Source organism: Nycticebus coucang, chromosome 12 (assembly GCF_027406575.1).
Source record: "Nycticebus coucang isolate mNycCou1 chromosome 12, mNycCou1.pri, whole genome shotgun sequence".
NCBI lineage: Eukaryota > Metazoa > Chordata > Mammalia > Primates > Lorisidae > Nycticebus > Nycticebus coucang.
In genome coordinates, this window is record NC_069791.1 from 26,726,975 (window position 1) to 26,749,316 (window position 22,342).

General features: G+C 35.1%; 1 protein-coding gene across 5 annotated transcripts in view; it reads left to right on the forward strand.

Annotated features, from left to right (window-relative positions):
- Positions 1 to 22,342, forward strand: part of CPNE8 (copine 8) — a 308,616-nt gene that overhangs the window by 181,958 nt on the left and 104,316 nt on the right. For 4 of the 5 annotated variants that reach the window (XR_008373258.1, XM_053555697.1, XM_053555699.1 and 1 more), the window contains exons 16-19: positions 948 to 1,075; positions 8,261 to 8,363; positions 10,158 to 10,215; positions 18,240 to 18,313. Coding sequence is in view for 4 of the 5 variants with exons in the window: in XM_053555697.1 (XP_053411672.1) it covers positions 948 to 1,075; positions 8,261 to 8,363; positions 10,158 to 10,215; positions 18,240 to 18,313 (363 nt within the window). In the remaining variant the exon portion in view is untranslated. The remainder of the gene's footprint in view (positions 1 to 947; positions 1,076 to 8,260; positions 8,364 to 10,157; positions 10,216 to 18,239; positions 18,314 to 22,342) is intronic. The other variant, XM_053555700.1, reaches the window with a different exon arrangement.

Here is a 22,342-nt window from a genome sequence, read left to right on the forward strand (position 1 = left end):
CGATAATAAATATTCATTGTTAAAGCCACTGTACAATGGGTAATCTGTGACATAGTAATAGATCACAAATACACTATCTTAGTTGTCTTATTTATGGATTTGGGAGGAGGAGAATGAATCCTAATAATAACAGAGTCATGTATGAAAGAGCTGGTCAGGGGGTCTAGTTTTAAAGTCGTCTTTCCACATGCTGCCCCAGAATCATTGCTGCTTAATGGCAATTAATAATAATTATCCCTCAACAACCTGAGTATATTTTCTTTATTCTTTTCCTGTCACCTTGTCTTGGTGTTCCTTACACCAAGTTAGTCCCTCTGACCCCTCTCTACTTGGAGTATCAATTGTGACCTGAAAATACGCATACAGAAGAAATTTGAATTTACCCTTCTACCTGGTAAAGCTGTTTGAATTGATAGCATTTATTTATTTATTTATTTTGCTTCAATGCACATTCCATGGGGAAAATTGGAAAAATAATAGAATAAGTTAAAGACTGAAAGGAATGTTGCCAGGTCTCAAACCGCCTGAGGTAGCCACCATTAATATTTTGGTTTTTTTTTTTTTTTTTCTTTTCAGGATTCTTATGTTTATTTCTACATCTACTCAAACCTGCATGAAATTAAGACATTCTTAATTTTAGAAGTGTACTGTTCATCCTCTCAAGATTATTTAGAATTTTCTGCTGCCCTTTCATGAAGAGTATGGATTTTTAATGGTTCCACATAATATCATATATCACTGTATTATAATCTGCATCATATGTTATGAGCACTTTTTACCACTTAATGTGTAATTACTGCTATGTTGCTGTAAATCTATAAAAAAACTTCTAAAGTTCTTCTTAAAAGCTTTGCATCCACGTGTACTGTTTTCCTCTTTTTCAATTTATCTTCACAAGACCATTAATTTTTTACTACTTCATTGGTCTTGCCTGTATCGTTCTACAGAACGGGAACCCTCAAAACCCCTACTGTGATGGCATCGAGGGGGTCATGGAAGCTTATTACAGGAGTCTGAAATCTGTACAACTGTATGGGCCAACCAACTTTGCTCCTGTAATTAATCACGTAGCAAGGTGAGTGGAGATTGGAGAAGGTATTTATTCCAGCACGCTGGACCATGGTGAAATCCTGATACTTTTGTTAGCATAACCCCAAATGAAAGTTGTTTTCTTCTTATTTACCTCCAAGAAAGTGAGGGGGAGCAGAATGCGGTAGAAAGAGTCTCCATCACGCCATTTTGATCCTGTGCTAGAACTTTACATCAAAATCTGAAATTAAGAAACATATGCTGGGTTAGATTAGGACTTACCTTTGTTCAACCAAGGACCATGTTTCCTTCGAGGCGGCATCAGTAACAATGACAAGATCCATGGTGAGCGCTGCTGTGTGCCTCGTTCATCTGTAATACAACACTCCCTAGGACCATAGAGCTCATACAAGACCGAAGTCTGTTAGATGACTCCGTGACGCTTTCCGTGCTATGTAGGGCATAGTATTTTGACCTCTGCCCATATATAGCACACAGCACTGAGATCAGAATATAATTGCTTATGACTTCAAGTACATGTGCTGGAGAAAATGTTAAAGTGTAAAAAAAAAAATCTATACACTATCCTTATCATTTTTTTCATAAGCACATAAATTAGTCACCACTTTTCAGATTCCTAAATAGTTTGTCTTGAACCAGTTTTAAATCCTATAAAACTGTCCTTACTTTGAGAGAATCTAAAAGGTATAGTTCTTATAGTCTTCCCAATACATAGCCAGACACGCATTCTGATCAGTTTAACAATGTATGAGGCAGTGAACAGTCCAGTTCAAACATTCCCCTGTCTGAAGCTCTGTGCTTTACCACCTGCCCTGTTGGCTGTTACCAGCAACTTAAATGTGCTCTATTTTCCATTTCTGGGACATGGACATGCTGGTAAAATACCTTTGCACCCAGGGCTGACCCCAGCACACTTCCCTGGAGAAGGAACTGCACTTCAGTTTGGCAGTGATAACGTGATCATTCTCTGCATGTGGTCCTTTGGCCTCAGTTTTTCAGACATTTTCATTTATAATCCAAGACATGAATTTTACATCTCAACCCTATTATACATATAGCCAAAACAAAAACAAACAAAAAGGTGGCTTGGCTCCATAGCTCAGTGATTAGGGCACCAGCCACATGCACCGGCGCTGGTGGGTTCAAACCTGTCCAGAGCCTGCCAAACAACGACAACAATAATGAAAAATAGCCAAACGTTGTGGCAGGCACCTGTAGTCCCAGCTACTTGGGAGGCTGAAGCAAGAGAATTGCTTAAACCCAAGAGTTTGAGGTTGCTGTGAGCTGTGATGCGACGGCACTCTACCAAGGGCAACATAGTGAAACTGTCTCCAAAAATAAATAAATAAATAAATAAAAAGGTTATTCATAAAATAAGGCCTCTGCCATATTTTCTCTTTATTTCTATGGTATTCTATTCCTTTTTCTTTTTAATGCAGATCTTGACCCACATAATGGGTTACAATCCACTGATGGGTTATTACCTGTAATTTGGAAAACATATCCTAGCTTATTATACTCACCTATATAAGTAATGTTACATATACATATTTTCTTAGTTTATTGATGGTTGCAAAGTAAAAAAAAATCATGTTAATGCAAGATAAATTATAGTTGACTCTTCCACACAACTATACAGATCATATTTTTAATTAAAAGATAAGAGAAAAATAAGACGTATTTTGTGTAAACTCACACTAGGTATTACAATTGTGCTCCTCCGTGCTTACCTGTTAATTTTTAATTTTTTTGCATAGATCTCTATTATGAAAGTTAAAGTTATAAAATTTCTAGTAGCATTTCTATGTACCTTTTGAAACTGCAGGATCCACAGTATTCTCTTACCATTTGTTTTTAATGTGTTGAGCATTTTGTGAATTTTCAAGTATAGGAGTAGTTGGTAGCTAAAGCTTTCATACTCGTTGAAAATAAGCCATGATCTAATAATTATTATTTTTTAAATAAAAGAAAATAAGAAAAATAGCAAGAGATTTTTAGGAGTTTCTTCCAGTACAATAGGAAATTCCATATATTCATGTTTTATCATAGATTAATAAAGGAATGCCTTTGTTTTCTATCTTTTAGTGTTATGTTCAGTTTTGCTTTTAAACTTTAGACAGATAATTTCAATCTAACCTAATTATCCAAAACTTCATCAACTAAGTAGATGAGGTGTTATTTGTCTCTGTATTAAGAGAATTGCCGTAGTTATAGTATGTGACCTCTGTTTATATAAAACTCATTTTATTTAACTTTTAAATTCTTTTAAATGGTACTTAGTACCATGTCTCTATACAGGAGGTAAACACTCAACAAATAGCTAACAAATGAATTCTGCAAGTGTTTAAAATATTATTATTAAAAATTCATCTCAACATGGAAGTATATATATTCATACTTTTTATATTTGCTTGTTTTTTTCTCCTTAAAAAGTATATTTTCTATATGGGCAAAAGCTCATTTATTGTCATATTCTACAAGCATTTTGAAGTAATTCTTTTAAACAATAAAAATTGTAAGCACATGCTTAATTTTTTAGAACTGATCTGTATGCAGTAAGACTGTTGACTTTCTACATAACATTCATGTGAAATAGACAAGACTAAACGTATCAAATCTCCGGCATTTGAAGGTTTTATATGCTTTCTGAAACTTTCCAACCCCCTCTTTCTGATTTCTTGCTTTCCTAGTCCTCTTTTTCCAGAGCTGTCTGGGAAACAGCATTTCAACTGATATGAAAGTCCTATCCAACATCTGCTGGTGCCTCTTCATAAATTTAAGTGCGAACAAGTGAGCTGGGCATTCAGCTTAGCGTTCAAGATTGTCCAGTGTTCAACTTCCTCACACCTCTCCAAGTTCATTCCCTCTACATTCTCCCAACACGCTGCACTTCAGTCACAAAGAATCACTGCTTCTGGTCTGTGCCACCATTTCACATACACATCTGTTACTAATTTTATACAACTCTGAAATTTTGCAGGTCTGGCTGGTAGTTTGGAAACTCCGGTAGGATTTCATCCTACAACCTTAAGTCAGAATGCCTTTTTTTCTTGGAAACTAGCTTTTGCTCTTAAGGCCTTCAACTGATTGAATGAATCTCCTTTCTTTAAAGTCATTTGGTAGTACATGTTGACCACATCTACAAAATACATACCTTCATGAAATAATTGGGTTTTATAGTCTACCCAAGTTGACACATAACCTTGATTATTATACCTGCCAAAAGAAAGAAATGTATTGCTATTATCTTATAAACTGAAAACAAGTTTAAAATTAGAGAAATAATTTTAGATCCTTCCGGAGAACTTAATAATATATCTAGTGCCTATAATACTATGTTTAAATCTTAACAGCACAAAGAAAAATTATGAAGAAAGTTACGATTCTATAGATATGTAGTTTGAATGAAATGGAGTTTTAACCATCCCCTGGCTAATCTTAGTTTCCTCTTAGATATGACATTACCATTTTTAAATTTTTGTTATTCTGATGCTTCGTCATAAATTTAAGTCTGGCATTCAAGAATATATAGTATTCACTACCTCCACCTATCTAACCTCATTTCAAAAATTGCTATTCACCTAGACATCTGCATCAATCATTCAAATTATTTGAAATAAATTATATTTGTTAGTATATTTTACCAGCTTGATACTTGAAAAATAATGTACCAATGAAAATGTCTAATATCTTTTTAAGCCATCATGAAAATTTCTTAACTTGACTTAAATATTTATAGTTCCCTGATAATTAGTCAGTTGTCTTTTGTGCCTAATAAGTTATTTGTTTTGAGACTGTCAAATTTCAATTTTTACAAGGGACCTACCAGTTTGTAGCTCTGGGGTACTTGTATTTTTTTTTTCTTTTTTCTCTGCTCTTGAGAACATTCCCGGATACAGTTAACTAGACAAATTTATTTTCATAGTTTAGGAAATAACTTTTTTTACTTTGCAATTTCTATAACAAATTATCAAATCAATCTAAAGAATGTGTTGCATTTTATCTCTTCCATTATATGATCAAGAATAAAAATGTCAAAACAGCAATCATTATGGAGCCAATGGTCTATGTCCAGCAAATATGTACAGTGCTATAATATGGATTCTATCTTTTAATTTTCACAGCAACTCAGGAGGTGACAGTGTTTTTTTCTATTTTGCTGATGACAAAATAATGGCCATTTGTGGTGACTGACTTCAGATCACTAGGTCTTACATCTTTAAGCTTTTTTTTTTCTTTTTTCAGTTTCTGGCTGGGGCTGGGTTCGAACCCGCCACCTCCGGCATGTGGGGCCAGCGCCCTACTCCTTTGAGCCACAGGTGATGCCCCATCTTTAAGCTTTTTTTAAATCTCTGCTGTAGATATAAAGACAAAGAAAGTGAAACAAATCTTCCTATCTTTCTGGATACAATGAGCACTTTATTCCCCAGTCAAAAGTAGTTTGAGGTGATAACTTAGTAACACATTTTACTGTGTTACTTTATGTCAATATTTCAATGTATTCCTTTATTTGGAGTTTAAATGATTTTAATTCATTACACATATCATAGTTGAATACTTAAATAAGAGTTCCTTGAGTCAATTTCTCATCTTTGGGCCCTTTCTATGACTGTGAAGTAATTAAGCTAAAAGAATATTGCACAAATCTGAGCCAACCATTTATGAACTTTCATAAAAATGATCTGAGAAACTTCTTTCACAGAAACTCAAAAGAAATGTGTTTGAATTCTACAACTTTGGCAAAGTTAATCTCTCACGTTTTTCAAAGTAATATTAAGATATAGATAGGCTATATTTGGAAAAAGATTGTTGGCTTGTCAGAATAAAACTTTTAATTATGCAATTTACAAAAGGATACTTTATCTGGTTCCTATAAAAAACAAGCTCCTCTAACACCTTTAAGATATAATTTAAATCTGAAAATCTGTTTCAGTGTCCTCCCCTAGAAGAGGGATTGAGGTATGCCAGCTTATACTTTTTCCTTCATATCTTTCTGTAGAATTTTAATTATTTTATATGTATACAACACCTTTTACATTAAAGGCTACCCTGGAAGCAATTGATTTTGTTTGAATTTTAGATTTATTTGCAAAGTTCAACGGTGTGCCATTGTGTAGAAAAAGTGCCATAAAACAATGAGCGGTTTTAAAGGAGTAGTTTGTAGAGCTGATGGTGATGAAAGCTAATGTGGACTGGATGACTCTTATAAGTAAAATATAATTTATTTTCAAATTAAGTGTATCTGGAATAGCAAGAGACACACAATAACTCATGCGTTTTCTTCAAAGTTAAGAAATACAAAGCGTGAATATGCACACGTATGTATTATAAGATAAAATGCAAAATCACTATGAATTTTCAAAATAAAACAACAGACCAGAGACATTCTGAGTTTACTGTGATCATGTTTTGTCTCCAGCTTCCTTCATAATATAAATATATTCTGCCCCTTTGGAGGGAGATTTACATTCTGGTGAATAAGAAAAAGAAAAGAATCTGTTGAACCACTGGAAGTGGTATCTTATAGGACAGAATAATACTCAACTCTGTGTTTTTAATCTGGTAGTAAATAGACATTGTAAAGAGCCTCACTCGGTAAGAGAAGCATGCGAGGCATACTGTTATAATTACAGATGTTTTCACTACTATTTATAGCCTTCCTTTAGTCACACGACATACAAATCCTGTGTTTCTAAATCAGAGTAAGAAATAATTTTTTGTAAAATATGGGTATTTTAAGATTAAAAATTGAATTCCTATGGGGAATTGTTAGATTTCTTTTCCTAAAAGATTAAGCATTGACTGTAACAATTTCACCCCTGCTCTGGATTGTTTTCCATCAGTTGTATTACCATCAAATTAATGCACGTTCTGTAATGCCCATGGTCAGCTGTTGAGCACTATGTGGGTATTTTTGACTCTGCAGGACAGTTTAACACTCTTTATTGTATGTGAACATGTCACTTACTGTATTCTCTTTATCAGTCTATATAGTGCCTGTATTTTTTTAGTAGTATGAACAAATCTTAGTTTCTATAGTCCAAGGGAAAGTTAAGTGCTTTTCTTTTTCAAATGGTGGTTAATTCTTCTGTCCAAGAAATAAGTTATATCCTGACATATTGTGCAATTTGTTTCTGATCTGTTCAGCTAGGATCCCTAGGGTTCATTCAAATTGTAAAGGCAATTCATTAGCCAATCAGTGGAAATTTATTTGAACCCAATTCTATGATCTACTTGATATTTTTTAGAAACATAGATCTATGTCTTGGTTAATGTCCTGTATCCTAAGAGAACCATAGTGCTGACTCATCACTGGACCTCAATTGCAGCAAGTCATGTACAAACATTATAAAAGGTATTCTTATTGAAAATATAGCCTACATATGTAGAATATATTAATGGGGCTCTATAGGAAAGGAGAAATGTAATACAACATATTCCCCTCTAAATTAATAAATGTTATTTGGTGAGACTTATGATAGACTTAAGTACTGGTATATGTTTTTATTTTATACATAATTTGTTACTTTGGTGTAATTCTTCTGATCTTTCATTGATTTAAAATATATTAACTTGACTGTGAATACATCAAAAACCATTTCTTCTACTGCATTCTTTTTTTTTTTTTTGAGGTAAAATTCCCATGATGAAATTAACCATTTTCACTGACAGCATTTTCAAAACGTTGTGCAGCCATCATCTCTATGTCGTTCCAACCTCCCAAAATCATTTTTGTTATTGCTGTCATTTACTGAACCTTTTTACATATTGAGTGTGATACACACAATTTCTTAATTCATGCATCAATATCCAGGAGTAAGTGTTATCTCAATTTGAAAGGTAACAAAATAAAGTTCAGATAGCTAGGGTGATGTACTGAAGATCATTTATATAATGTGTTGCTTAGCCCAGATATGTCTATTTCCTACAGCTGTGTCCTTCATCCTGCTCACCTTTTATTAGGAAATGAACTGCTAAGACAGGTGTTTCTGTGTACTGGTGTGGAATAACTTTGCAATTATTCTAGTGTGCTATTCAGAAAAATGTGTTTGAGGGTTTGCATAAGACAGACTTCTAACGTATGCTTACATCTTTTCTTAAGATTAAAAGGTTTGTTGACTATTCCAAATAGCACTTCGCAGCCGTCACGTAGAGAAGAGCTGCTTTATTTTCAGTGGACAGTACTCCCTCCCTGTGCCTTGCCTTTCAGGTATGCTTCCTCCGTGAAGGATGGCTCCCAGTATTTTGTGCTCCTGATTGTCACAGACGGCGTTATCTCAGACATGGCTCAAACGAAGGAGTCCATAGTAAATGTGAGTAGTTTTCACTCAGTATTGGGCTGGTGAAATGACAGCATCACAGTACTTAGAGTGAGACCAAAGTCTATTTTAATTGACAACTTTAAGACAAAACACCCACACCTTTGCAACAGATCGCATCCTAAACCCTACTCAGACAACTCGTACTCATCTGTACTCTTGATTCCTGAGGATCAATCAGAGGTTTGAATAGTTGAGTTAAAAAAAAAAAAAAATCTTACCTAAAACATAAGATAGTAGCATGGGCATGTTTATTAGTTTGATCTACTTATATACAGTCTTATGATTTTGTACAGGGTATTTCATAATGTTTGTTTTCCAGTTTCAGGAGAACTGTGCTAGCTAATCTGTTTCTGTAGAACTAGTTAGGAACTGGATTGATTCAAAAACCATCCTGCTCATTATAATTTCTAGTGTTGTATGCTTTTTGTGTACAGAAATTGTACATTTCTGTATGTTTATATGCTTTTAAATTATACATGAGTTCTGTAATTTCTGTATGTTTATATGCTTTTTTTATTGTTGAACATTCATTGAGGGTACAAAGAACCAGGTTGCATTGATTGCATTTGTTAGGTGAAGTCCCTCTTATAATTGTGTCCCACCCGCAAAAGGTGAGTCACACACCGTGTTTATATGCTTTTTAAAATGATTATTTGATTGTCTTCTTTCCTAGATTAATCTATACAATCTGTATTTACTGGATGATCTATAAAACTATAATTATTTTTACTCTATCTATATCTAGATTTAGCAATGTGTGACAAGAAGTAAACATTTAAGGTTGCATGAATGAATTGTTTGTCAAGCCTCATGATCATTAGCAGCACAGAGAAACCTAATGAGCTGTTTGGAGTATGAAAAAATAGTTACATGTAGGAAAAATTTAAATGCCTTATAGATACTCTTAGAAAAGCCAAACATAACAATAGGGGAGGTTTATTTGTGTGTTTGTTGTTTTTTTAAATTAACACACACTGGAGTTTAATTTATCTTGATTTCCTTTCTGTTCCCATCAAATGGCATTAATACACACTTTAAAATATGGTCTTAATAATTTAGATTCAGCTAACAGAACATGATGCAGTGAGGAATAATTACATATAATTCAGAGACCTTCATAGCTGAAGATGTGGTTGTTACAGTAGGTTGTCTGTTGCTGTATCTCATATGCTCACCATAGAATTACTTAAAGTGACGATATAAGTAATACATTACTTATATACATTTTGATACAACATCAGTTTTTAATCTCACCCACAATCTCATGGATATTTGAGACATGCCTCATACTACCTAAGTGAATAATATTAATAATACATTTCTGTAATGATCATTTATGTTCACTCATTTACGCTGAAAATCGTTTTTTCTAACCTTGGATATAAATAAGGTAGAGTATGATACAACTACTATTTTACAAATCTCGTACCATTTTCCCCCATTAGCAACTGAAAGATTTTTGGAGGAGAAAGAACACAAAAAAAGAGACCAAATAGTGTCAGCTGAGAATACTAAGTGAAAGCAGAAGTGCTGTACCTTTTATTTGACCTTATCCAGGGCTGGTTATTCCTGAAGAATGTCTCACTAGATTAACATATGGAAATAGTTCAGAAAGGATCAGAGTAGAATCAAGTATATTATTCCGTGTTAAAAAACTTGAGTAGGTTCAAAACCTATTTTAAAGCACATATATGAAAAAATGTCAAATAGAACTCACGATATTTCTTAATTCTTTTCACGAACTTGATTTCTTAATTGAAACCTAATTGTGAATTCTCTTTGAAGGCCTCAAAACTTCCAATGTCAATAATTATAGTAGGTGTTGGACCAGCAGAATTTGATGGTGAGTAGCAAAATTTCAGTAGTATTTTGGGGGAGTTTATTTAATCTCATGCATCATGTACTTAGCTTTCTATCATTTTTTTTTTTTTCTGTGTAGAAGGATGACTGACATTTGTGCTTAGGTATGTGTGTAAAATCTCAACTGTTCACTGAGCAAATTAAAAGATCCTATCTTTTGAGTGGAACATTATCTCTCTAGTTTGTAGATGAATTCATCATATAGCTCTCTAATTCATTAGAGATAGTTTGTACCTTAAAATCATATTTCTTAAGACAGACAGAGTGATAAATTGAGTTTTCATTCCCAAGGTAAAACACCCTCTGGGTTCACTAAAAACCTTTAAGGATGAGTGCTAAATTAATAAATCATTAGGTTGTGAAAGGGAATGTTAACACAGCATAATATGCTAATTTAATGGGTTTTCAGACCTTGGCCTAGTGATAGACATCAGCCTTATAAATAAGTTCTGTCACATGCAAGAGCAAAGTAAAATGAAAATGGAACTGACCAGCTGAAATGTAATAAGACTTTATATAATTATGCTAATTTGGCCTACTGGGTAGTTTTCCATGTGGGCTCAGGCCTTATTCAAATGCCAGTTAAACAACTGGGTAAACGTTTTAAAGGATAGTCTGTTCCTAGTAATCTGGTAAATTCCATTAAGAAAACTGTGCAGACAGCAAGTACACAGCCATATGACATTCACCTGGTCCAGGTGTTTTTATATTAATCAGGACAGATTTGGGACTTTGGAAATTAGAATAGTTTTAGTATGTTTGAAACAACCTTCGGTAAGGTAGTTGTTAATTTAGGACCTAAATAATAGTTATAAGCATAACTAGAATACAGTTATCCCTAGGGTGATTCTTATTTAACCACCAGACCCTCCTCCAGGAGAATAATACGTGACACTTAGGTGTTGGCCTGTGGTAGAGCAGCACAGGCAAAGTTACAGTGCTGACCCTGGCTTCCTTAAACTTCTATGCTTGACTGTGCGTCCTTCTCCTCATTATAATCTTATAGTTTGGAACGCGAAAGTCATTTAGTTCTAACTGCTGCTGCTTCTGGTAACATTTTCTTTATCTCTGAGTTTTTGCGTCCATTTGCACTGTTCTTTAGGCATGCATTTGAAACACCTCTCAGGTGTTGCTAAGAATCTTTGTTGTCAACCCTTTGTGCACCCAATGATTAATAAGTGACAGACAGTGACTTCACTGATAGTTAGGCTAAAATAACTCATGGTTTCTTCCTTGTGTACGATTTGCTTTTGCCTGTGAAGGATGCACCTGTCCTGGATACATCTCAGGTCTCCCAGAATCCTGTGGAAGTCCACCATTAGATAGATGACCCCAGACATGAGTAAACCTGGGTCAGTTCTTGTTCTTGAAGAGCCCCAAAGCATGATGCATGAATGCAAAGCCACTGACCCTTTCTAGTGTATGTTTCTGGTTATACATTTCTATGCAGAGCAGCAGGCACAGCTACTATCCTCATCCCATAGCCCCAGATATTTATTTTCTTTCTTTCTTTTGTTCCCAATGAATTTGTTAAGGTTTTGAAGTTTGATAGTTTATCATTTTCCTCTCTGAAGTCCTGAACTGACTGGAAAAAATATATGCAGGACACTCCGAGTAGCGTATCAGCTTCATTTCTAGCAATGCAGACTTTGAGAATGTCGATTAACTGATGGACAGAATCACACTTCTCATTACTTTTTCTCCCTAAGATTAAATAACCTCACTCTTATCTTCAGGCTTCCTCCCTACAGAGGCAGAGCTTTGCCTGTTAAGCATGCCACAGAGAGAAATTGCATCCAACCTCAGGATGGGCTGCTCCAAAAGGAAGAGATTCAAGCTCAGTTCTTTATGCTAATCTTAGTGATCCTATGGTCTTGACATGCCGAAAAGCCAGTGTTGATTGTAGAAAAAGAGAAGGTTCCTCCCCCATAGAATTTCCTCTCAAAAATTAGGAGAAAATTTTCCCCTGGAAACATATGGACAGGGAGTTAGGGTCCTACCACACCTGGTTTCTGTTTTCACTGTGATAAAAGTTCTAATAGGGTGGAAAAAATTCCAGGCCCAATACTAAAAGAGTAGACTGTTCTGCTAGGAAACAATAGATGCTTCTCTCTTTTTCTTCCCTTTAAACATCTATCTTCTCTCCATGGCTAAGAAGGAAAGGACAGGATATTCATATTTAAAGAGAAAAATCATTGACTTATAGTTAAATTGCTGCTCTCCTATCAGAAGAGCCTCTCGTGGCACTTCCAAATCTGTACTGTAGATTAAGTGCATGTAGCACAAACATAAACTGGCCTTAAGTAAAGACTGACATCCAACTTGCACATTTCATCAGCTAATCACAGAGATACAACATCTACGCATTTTAACCTGAAAGACATTGTTTTTATGGGCAACAAATGCAATATTTTGCCATCTCTTCTATGAAGGTATAGGAAAGAAGAATAAACTGTTAGATTAGTGAGTATTTTAATTTAATTCTTTATTTTAATAAGAAAATTTAAAAACTCTCTGCATAATTTTCCCCAGTGATTCTTCACACCTAAATAAAGCAGTTGCATTAAAGAGAAATATTTTTCCAAGCAGGATTTCTTTATCCTTAAAAGATAGTCAGGAAGCCAAATTGAAGCACCATTTGAACTATCTGCTTTGGTCCAAGTTAAGAGAAGGGGATAAATAGAAGGAATTCTGAATTTATCATGTCTCCCACGGCTAGTAAGAAGTACAGATCTGTTGCTCACGTATCTTCTTTCCAGACATAAGTGCTGATGGAAAATGGGCTCATAATCCTTTCCTCCTTGAGGACCATCTGGTCTGAAAACCCAAAGAGTGTGACCCCTCCACCAGTCACACACCATTTCTCTTCTCCTTGCTGTCGAAAGGAGAGCCTCCCATTCCTAATGCCTGTAGTATTTTAACCCCAAGAGGATCTTACTCTTAGACAGTATGCCGAACAAATGTCCTTTTCTTCATTCATTGGAATGAAACACAAAAATGAATAGAGATTGGAGTGGATGATGGAAAGTGAGACTAAATGAGCGTCTAATTCTTTTTTTTTTTTTTTATTAAAGCATAGCTGTGTACATTGATATGATCATGGGGCATCATTCACTAGCTTCACAGATCGTTTGACACACTTTCATCACACTAGTTAACATAGCCTTCCTGGCGTTCTCTCAGTTACTGTGCCAAGACACTTACATTCCACATTTACCAAGTTTCACATACACCCTTGTAAGATGCACCGCTGGTGTAATCCCACCAATCCCCTTCCCTCTACCCACCTCCCCCCTCCCTCCCCTCCCTTTCCCCCTTCCCCCTATTCTTAGGTTGTAACTGGGTTACAGCTTTCATGTGAAAACCCTAAATTAGTTTCATAGTAGGGCTGAGTACATTCGGTACTTTTTCTTCCATTCTTGAGATACTTTACTAAGAAGAATATGTTCCAGCTGCTCCATCCATGTAAACATGAAAGAGGTAAAGTCTCCATCTTTAAGGCTGCATAATATTCCATGGTGTACATATACCACAGTTTATTAATCCATTCATGGATTGATGGGCATGTGGGCTTTTTCCATGACTTAGCAGTTATAAATAGGGCTGCAATAAACATTCTGGTACAAATATCTTTGTTATGATGTGCTTTTTGGTCTTCTGGGTATATGCCCAGTAGAGGGATTACAGGATTGAATGGCAGATCTATTTTTAGATCTCTAAGTGTTCTCCATATCTCTTTCCAAAAGGAATGTATTAATTTGCATTCCCACCAGCAGTGCAAAAGTGTTCCCTTTTCTCCACATTCACGCCAACATCTCTGGTCTTGGGATTTTATGATATAGGCTAGTCTCACTGGACTTAGATGATATCTCAAAGTAGTTTTGATTTGCATTTCTCTGATGATTAAAGATGAGCATTTTTTCATATGTTTGAAGGCCGTGCACCTGTCTTCAGAGAAGTTTCTCTTCAAATCCCTTGCCCAGCCTGTGATGGGATCCCTTGTTCTATTCTTGCTAATGCGTTTAAGTTCTCTGTGGATTCTGGTTATTAAACCTTTGTTGGAGACATAACCTGCAAATATCTTCTCCCATTCTGAGGGCTGTTTGCTTGCTATACTTAGTGTGTTATTGGCTGTGCAGAAGCTTTTTAGTTTGATCAAGTCCCAGTAGTGTATTTTTGAAGCTGCTTCAATTGCCCGGGGGTCCTCCTCATAAAATACTCGCCCAGACCGATTTCTTCAAGGGTTTTCCCTGCACTCTCCTCTAGTATTTTTATAGTTTCATGTCTTAAGTTTAAATCTTTAATCCAGTGAGAGTCTATCTTAGTTAATGGTGAAAGGTGTGGGTCCAGTTTCAGTCTTCTGCAGGTTGCTAGCCAGTTCATCCAGTACCATTTGTTAAATAGGGAATCTTTTCCCCGCTGAATGTTTTTAATTGGCTTGTCAAAGATTAAATAACCGTAAGTAGCTGGATTCATCTCTTGGTTCTCTATTCTGTTCCAGACATCTACTTCTCTGTTTTTGTGCCAATACCATGCTGTTTTGATCACTATCGATTTGTATTATAGTTTGAGGTCTGGTAGCGTAATTCCTCCTGCTTTGTTTTTATTTCTGAGTAATGTCTTGGCTATTTGAGGTTTTTTCTGATTCCATATAAAATGAAGTATTGTTTTTTCAAGATCTTTAAAGTATGACAGTGGAGCTTTAATAGGGATTGCATTGAAATTATATATTGCTTTGGGTAGTATGGACATTTTAATAATGTTGATTCTTCCTAGCCATGAGCATGGTATGTTTTTCCATTTGTTAATATTTTCAGCTATTTCTTTTCTTAGAGTTTCATAGTTCTCTTTATAGAGATCTTTCACGTCCTTTGTTAGCTAAACTCCCAAATATTTCATCTTCTTTGGCACTACTGTGAATGGGATAGAGTCCTTAACTGTTTCTTCAACTTGACTATTGTTGGTATATATAAAGGCTACCTATTTATGAATGTTGATTTTATAACCTGAGACGCTGCTGTATTCCTTGATCACTTCTAAGAGTTTTGTAGTAGAGTCCCTAGTGTTTTCCAGATATAGTATCATATCATCTGTGAAGAGCGAAAGTTTGATCTCTTCTGACCCTATATGAATACCCTTGATCGCCTTTTCTTCCCTAATTGCAGTGGCTAAAACTTCCATTACAATGTTAAAAAGCAATGGAGACAATGGGCAGCCTTGTCTGGTTGATAAACCTTTGGCCAACCTAATCAGGAAAAAAAAAAGAGTAAAATCTCTAATCTCATCAATCAGAAACTACAAAGATGAAATAACAACAGACTCATCAGAAATCCAAAAAATCCTTAATGAATATTACAAGAAACTTTATTCTCAGAAATATGAAAATCTGAAGGAAATTGACCGATACTTGGAAGCACGTCACCTTCCAAGACTTAGCCAGAATCAAGTGGAAATCTTGAACAGGCCCATATCAAGTTCGGAAATAGCATCAACCATACAAAACCTCCCTAAAAAGAAAAGCCCGGGACCAGATGGTCTCACATCAGAATTCTACCAAACCTTTAAAGAGGAATTAGTACCTATATTACTCAACCTGTTCCAAAAGGTAGAAAAAGAAGGAAGACTACCCAACACATTCTATGAAGCAAACATCACCCTGATCCCCAAACCAGGAAAAGACCCAACAAGAAAAGAAAATTATAGACCAATATCACTAATGAATATAGATGCAAAAATATTCAACAAGATCCTAACAAACAGAATCCAGCAATACATCAAACAAATTATACATCATGACCAAGTCGGTTTTATCCCAGGGTCTCAAGGATGGTTCAATATACGTAAATCTATAAACGTAATCCAGCACAGAAACAAATTAAAAAACAAAGACCATATGATTCTCTCAATCGATGGAGAAAAAGCTTTTGATAATATCCAGCATCCCTTCATGATCAGAACACTTAAGAAAATCGGTATATACGGGCGGCGCCTGTGGCTCAGTGAATAGGGCACCGGCCCCATATGCCAAGGGTGGCGGGTTCAAACCCAGCCCTGGCCAAACTGCAACAAAAAAAATAGCCGGGCGTTGTGGCGGGTGCCTGTAGTCCCAGCTGCTCAGGAGGCTGAGGCAAGAGAATCACATTAGAGGTTATTGTGAGCCTTGTGACGCCACGGCACTCTACCCGAGGGCGGTACAGTGAGATTGTCTCTACAAAAAAAAAAAAAGAAAGAAAATCAGTATAGAAGGGACATTCCTTAAACTGATAGAGACCATCTACAGCAAACCCACAGTCAATATCATATTGAATAGAGTTAAATTGGAATCATTTCCACTCAGATCAGGAACCAGACAAGGCGTCTAATTCTTATTTCCCATATTAGACTGAGTGTAAGGTCATTGTTACAAGTTACTAACATATTAGAGAATGTGTAGTATTAGGGAAGTTTCTGTGATTGCTGGCGTATCACTGTGAATGTACAGTTATGTCTCAAAGTAATATGAAAATGTTGATGACAAATTTATATTAAAAAGGAAATCATTTTTGAAAATATTTGCAGAAAATAAATTCCCCTATTTATATCCCCAAGTAGTTAGGCAAGGAAAAAGGTCTTTTGTATTTTGAATAATTAATTTTGATAATATCTTTTACAGTATATGATATATAGCATACCTAAGCAAATTATTGACTAGTGGCCCTCTGTCAATTCTGTATAGTAGCACTGTTTCAGCTCAAACATTAAATCATGAACGTGTAGGAGGGTAAAATTGAACTATGTTTTTAGCCCAAATACATTATTTAAGCATTGAAGAAAATAGTGAGAACTGTATTCTGAAAGAGCGGTATTGGGGGGAGGAGGGCAAAGAGGCAAACGTTATAATTGCAGGTGGCTGTCCGGAATCTAGTGAGTGTCATGTATATAAAATGAATTATCAGGAGCTGGGCATGGTGACTCCTACCTGTAATCCCAGCACTCCGGGAGGCCGAGGTAGGTAGATTGCTTGAACTCAGGAGTTTGAGACCAGCCTGAGTAGGAGTAAGACTCCATCTCTTAAAAAATAATAATAATAATAATAAGCCAGGCATTGTGGTGGGTGCCAGCTACTTGGGATTTTGAAGCAAGAGGATCACTAAAGCCCAAGAGTTCGAGGTTGCTATGAAGCCATGGCTCTCTAGCAAGTATGCAAAGTAAAACTGTCTCAAAAATAAATAAAAGAATTATCAATAATAGAATTATACTTTAATCACAAATTAGCATTCCTCATGTAATTAATGATTTATAGAATTCTTACTGAAAAGTTAATAAACTCTGGAAAAAGTTCTTAATTTCAGCATAAAATTACTGTATCACCAACTGTCTCATTATATCTCAGCATTTCCAAATACAGGCTGATGTAGGTAATGGTGACATTATTTCTTCACCAATTAAAAAAAACATACGTTAGTAAAATCATATTTTATCCAACCATTTTAGGAGCAAGGAAAATGTCTCTTTGGTCTTGCAAAAATTTTTCATAAAATAAAATTTGGGTAATGTGGGTGTATGTAAATAGAGCTTTGTTACAGATGCAGTGAGAATGATGATTAAGTTGTTATTGAAAATTCTATGATGATTAGTGCCAAGTTTCTTAAAAAGAAAAATTAAAATTTGATGGATTACTATCCTTAATGGATAGTAATTAAAAATAGTAAAAATTAAAATTGGATGGACTTACTATGCTTAAGTATATAACAGTTTAGAGCCAGGAGTGTGGGGAGATGGACACAGATTATTCCTCAAGGCATTGGCTCTGCCCACCTTTCAAAGAGTCACCCAGGTCTTGCCTCACTTTCTTTACCTGTAAACCTGCAGTTATGTTTTGTGAAAGGAAGGAAGGAAGGGGTCACCAGCTTTCTGCCTTTACATGGGACAAATTGTGACTTCATACATCCTGATTTTCTTTTTGCCCACATAGTTTTAGTATTTGGCTAAAATGTCCTGGATAAATGATTGTATTTTCTTTTCAAGCAATGGTCGAATTGGATGGAGATGACGTAAGAGTCTCCTCCAGAGGAAAATATGCTGAAAGGGACATTGTGCAGGTAAGAGACTAAACCTTTCTCTATTTTACTATTACCAGGAAATGTCATTGGTATTTTAATAAAGTTAGAAGCTAGAAATATAATAGGCCTGTAAATGTTTGTCTATTCATTATTTAGTCTTCAATAAAACTAAACATATCTCAAGCTGATAGACATTCAGAGTACATGAAGTTAATAAAATTATACCAAAAATAACTATATATATATGTCTGCATTTACCTCAAAGGTTATGGTTAGAAAAGTAGAAAAATAAATACTAAAATTATATATATAATACACAAAAATTATATAAGTTTTACATATGGAAAATATGAGAATCAAGACAAATACTTAAGCTAAAAGCCTATTATTCTGGTAATGAATATATAGAAAGTAATAATAATTAATACATATAGTTAAAATTTATAATTGAAAGCAAAGTGTTAATTCAACTGAATAGTTGCATAGTCTTCGTATCTTTTAAGATGTCAGAAGGGAAAGAAAATCTGTGAAGTTTGCTTTTTTAAATAGAGAAAGGAAGAAAAGTCTCTATCATTTAAGCATGTGATATCAACGTTTTAGAGGAGCATGCAGTGAACTTCAATATTATTTCCTAAATGATAACCTATATATTTACCTATAATGTCGTTATTAAGAACATGTAATTTGGGCTCACACAGAACATGGTTCATATCCTAAGTCCTGACTTTGCTACTGTGAAAACTAGCATAAGCTTTCTAAATTTCAGTGTTCTGGGGGGTTAAATAGTATTGTTGTTGAAGACTAAATTACATAATGCATATACAATACTTTTTTGAAAGAGAACTTAGTAACAAAAAAAAGTGATTAAAATCATTTGAGAAAGATATAATAGAAGAATCTGTAAATAGGATAATATAGGCTCAGTGCCTGTAGCTCAGCAGCTAGGATGCCAGCCACATACACCAGAGCTGGCAAGTTTGAATCCAGCCTGGGCCTGCCAAACAATGACAGTTACAACAAAAAAATAGCCAGGCCTTGTAGCAGACACCTGTAGTCCCAGCTACTCGGGAGGCTGAGGCAAGAGAATCACTTAAGCCCAAGAGTTGGAGGTTACTGTGAGCTGTGATGCCATAGCACTCTACTGAGGGTGATAGCTTGAGACTCTGTCTCAAAAAAAAAAAGATAATATAAAGAGTAATGCTGAGAAAGATCATAAAGCATTGTTCTTCATTAGTCAGCAAAATTAAATTTTAAAATAGAAACATCTGTATAGTAGTTTTTTAAAAAAATTATTGACTATGATTTAAACATCTCAGCCTCAACACACTTGGTAGAATAAAAAATACACACCCATAAATGATTAGGTTAAGAGTTGCTGATCCAAAGAACATGGCAATGTGGTCATTTGTTTAAGATTCTCCTGGTGGTTTTTTTTTTCATAATTAGACACATGATTATTCACTTTCACCTCATCAGCACAATTATAGATGCAAGTCATTACACTTTATCTAAAAGCTTTCCATAATATCTGCTCACAGTTTCTAAAAAATCAAATTACTGCATAGATATATGAATTTGAAATCTTTTAGAATACGGTATGTTGCTGTTGTAATGTGTTTTTCACAAAGTTAGTGGCGGCAAGCCATGTCTCACAGTTTCATCTAAGTGCTTGTTCAGGAGAAATTTAGTTATTACTTTTTCCCTTAAGAAGTAGCTGAGATTAAAAAAAAAAAAAAAAGTAGCAGCTGAGATTGCTCACATTATTAAGGTTTCCTTTAAGAAGACCGATATGTTGTGTTAGTGACAAGCAGCAGTCTTACCTATTTTTATTTACAAATAAAGTGCTTGATCATGAAACTAATCTCTCAATAAATATACTAAATTGGATAGAACATTGAGATAGGACCCAGGTGATCTATGAAATTTTAATTTTGTCATTCTGATCTTGGACAATAACCTCTCCCAACCTTTGTTTCATCATCTGTAGACTGTAAATTCTTTCATCTTTGTTCTTACGATTTTGAGTCTCTGAGGAAGTAACAGACAAAAAACTTTGTTACCTGTCAGTAGCATAGGTGTATATTATTATAATTATTTGTATCCTCTTGTGGAAAGTTGGAATTCTTGAGGCCCGTGTAGCCCCATAAAGTAACACTGAGACCCTCCAAAGTTTTGAACACATACAAGCAAATACTCAATATTCTACCACGTAAAGTTGAACTGAAAGAGTGATGAGGTCTTACATATACGGAACAGGAAACTAAAATGTCTTTAGGAAACTACTAAGCCTCTGAATGATAGTGACATCTTGATTTACAGTCCTACATTTAGTGAAGGAGATTTGACAGACTCTCTTCTAAGTTCATAGAGAAGTTTCTAAATGGGAATGGTGTTTTCTAAATACCAAGCAAATCAATCACTTGCATTTTATATTATGCCAAAGAATCAGTACCTTTTATCTCAAATAAGATTAATAAACATTTCCATCATCAAATTCTCCGGGTCATACAAGTCACTAAAATGTTTTTTCAGTGAGTATTTTCAAGAATAAAAACATTGTTGAATATTTAAACTATTGAGGTTATAAGGGCACAGCAAGAATATTGTCAGTGTTCCTATGGTTAGAAAATATCTGTAAACAAACTGGCTAAAACACTCTTAGGCTCCCCATTTCTCAAGTGGACAAACAAAAGGTTAAGATAGCAAATAATGCCACGTAGCTGAGGTTCAGCAGAAAATTGGGAGTAGTAGATGGAGTTATTATTCATATGAAATGTTAAATAGCTTCCAACTGTTCATATAATGCTCATAATAATATTGAACTCTTTGTGAAGGGCTTTGTGTGGTGGGCAGGCTAAGAGCTATGGCATTACATCACTCAGTCAGTCTTTCATTATTAACTTTGTGGGACACTTTGATTACGTATTTTACAAAAGAGGACAAATGAAGCTCACTTCCTCTTGTGCCTAGTCACACAGCTAATGAGAAGTCCAGCCAGGATTTAATCCTAAAAGGTCTGATTTTAAAGTTCTTAACATGTGTATAGTCCGTATAACTGACTCTAAAACCTAAAAACACAGCACTTAAGATCTCTGGTCTAACCTCAGTGGTTGTCTTTAGCTGAATACCCAAACACACACAGTATTTATCTAGACGGAGTAACTTCACATCACACTATCCATGGTTCTTGCTCTCATTTTCTGTTTTCATTTCACCTGATATACTCTTCCCGCTAATCTGTGCTGATTGAAATCCTACATCCTGAGATTTCTAGCTACACAGCCTTTCACAACGTTCTCTTCAAAGTCCTCACTCCCTACCGCTGCACAGATTTCTTCTTTCTTTCCGTTTGTTCTCTTATCCCTGGACAGCTTCCTGAAAACACTGGTCATTCTTCATCTCATCATTACTTACAGATAAGGAAATTGAGGCCTAAGATGGTAAATTAAACAACTTTTACAGAGTTATTTAGGTCATGAGTTGGTAGATCCATATTTCGAACAGAGTTCTGATTCGAAAACTTGTGTTGTTCTTACAACAACATACCTATTGCCCTCAAATGCAGAATTCTAGGGAAAATAATTAGGATCTATCCCTCTTTTTATAGTGTCATAATGGCTAATGCGTTCACATCAGATTAATTCACTTGGGTTCAAGTAATGATTCTGACACTAAGATCGATCTTGGGTAAGTTAAACTATTAAGTGTCAGTTTCCTCATAACTAAATTCAAAATGTGTGTGGTTACTGGTGAATATTAAATGATTTGTACTGAATCTCTTAGCAAAAGGCCACCCAACTGCTAGTTGCTCAATAAATGCGTCAAAGTCAGTAGAATGATGACACAGAAAATCGGAAGGTGTTTTTTTATGTCACTGTTTCACAGTAGCTGTGCCCTCACATGTGACGCTGTGGTCAGTCTTATGAGAGTAATCATGTCTCACTCTCCTAAGATTTCATCTCCTTTGACTATAGTATAAATAGGAAGAAGGATGAGTTCCTATGGTTGCAATTCTAAAATTTAGAGAGTTATTTGCTTAAATCCGGGTAGGTAAAGGCTTTCCATTTG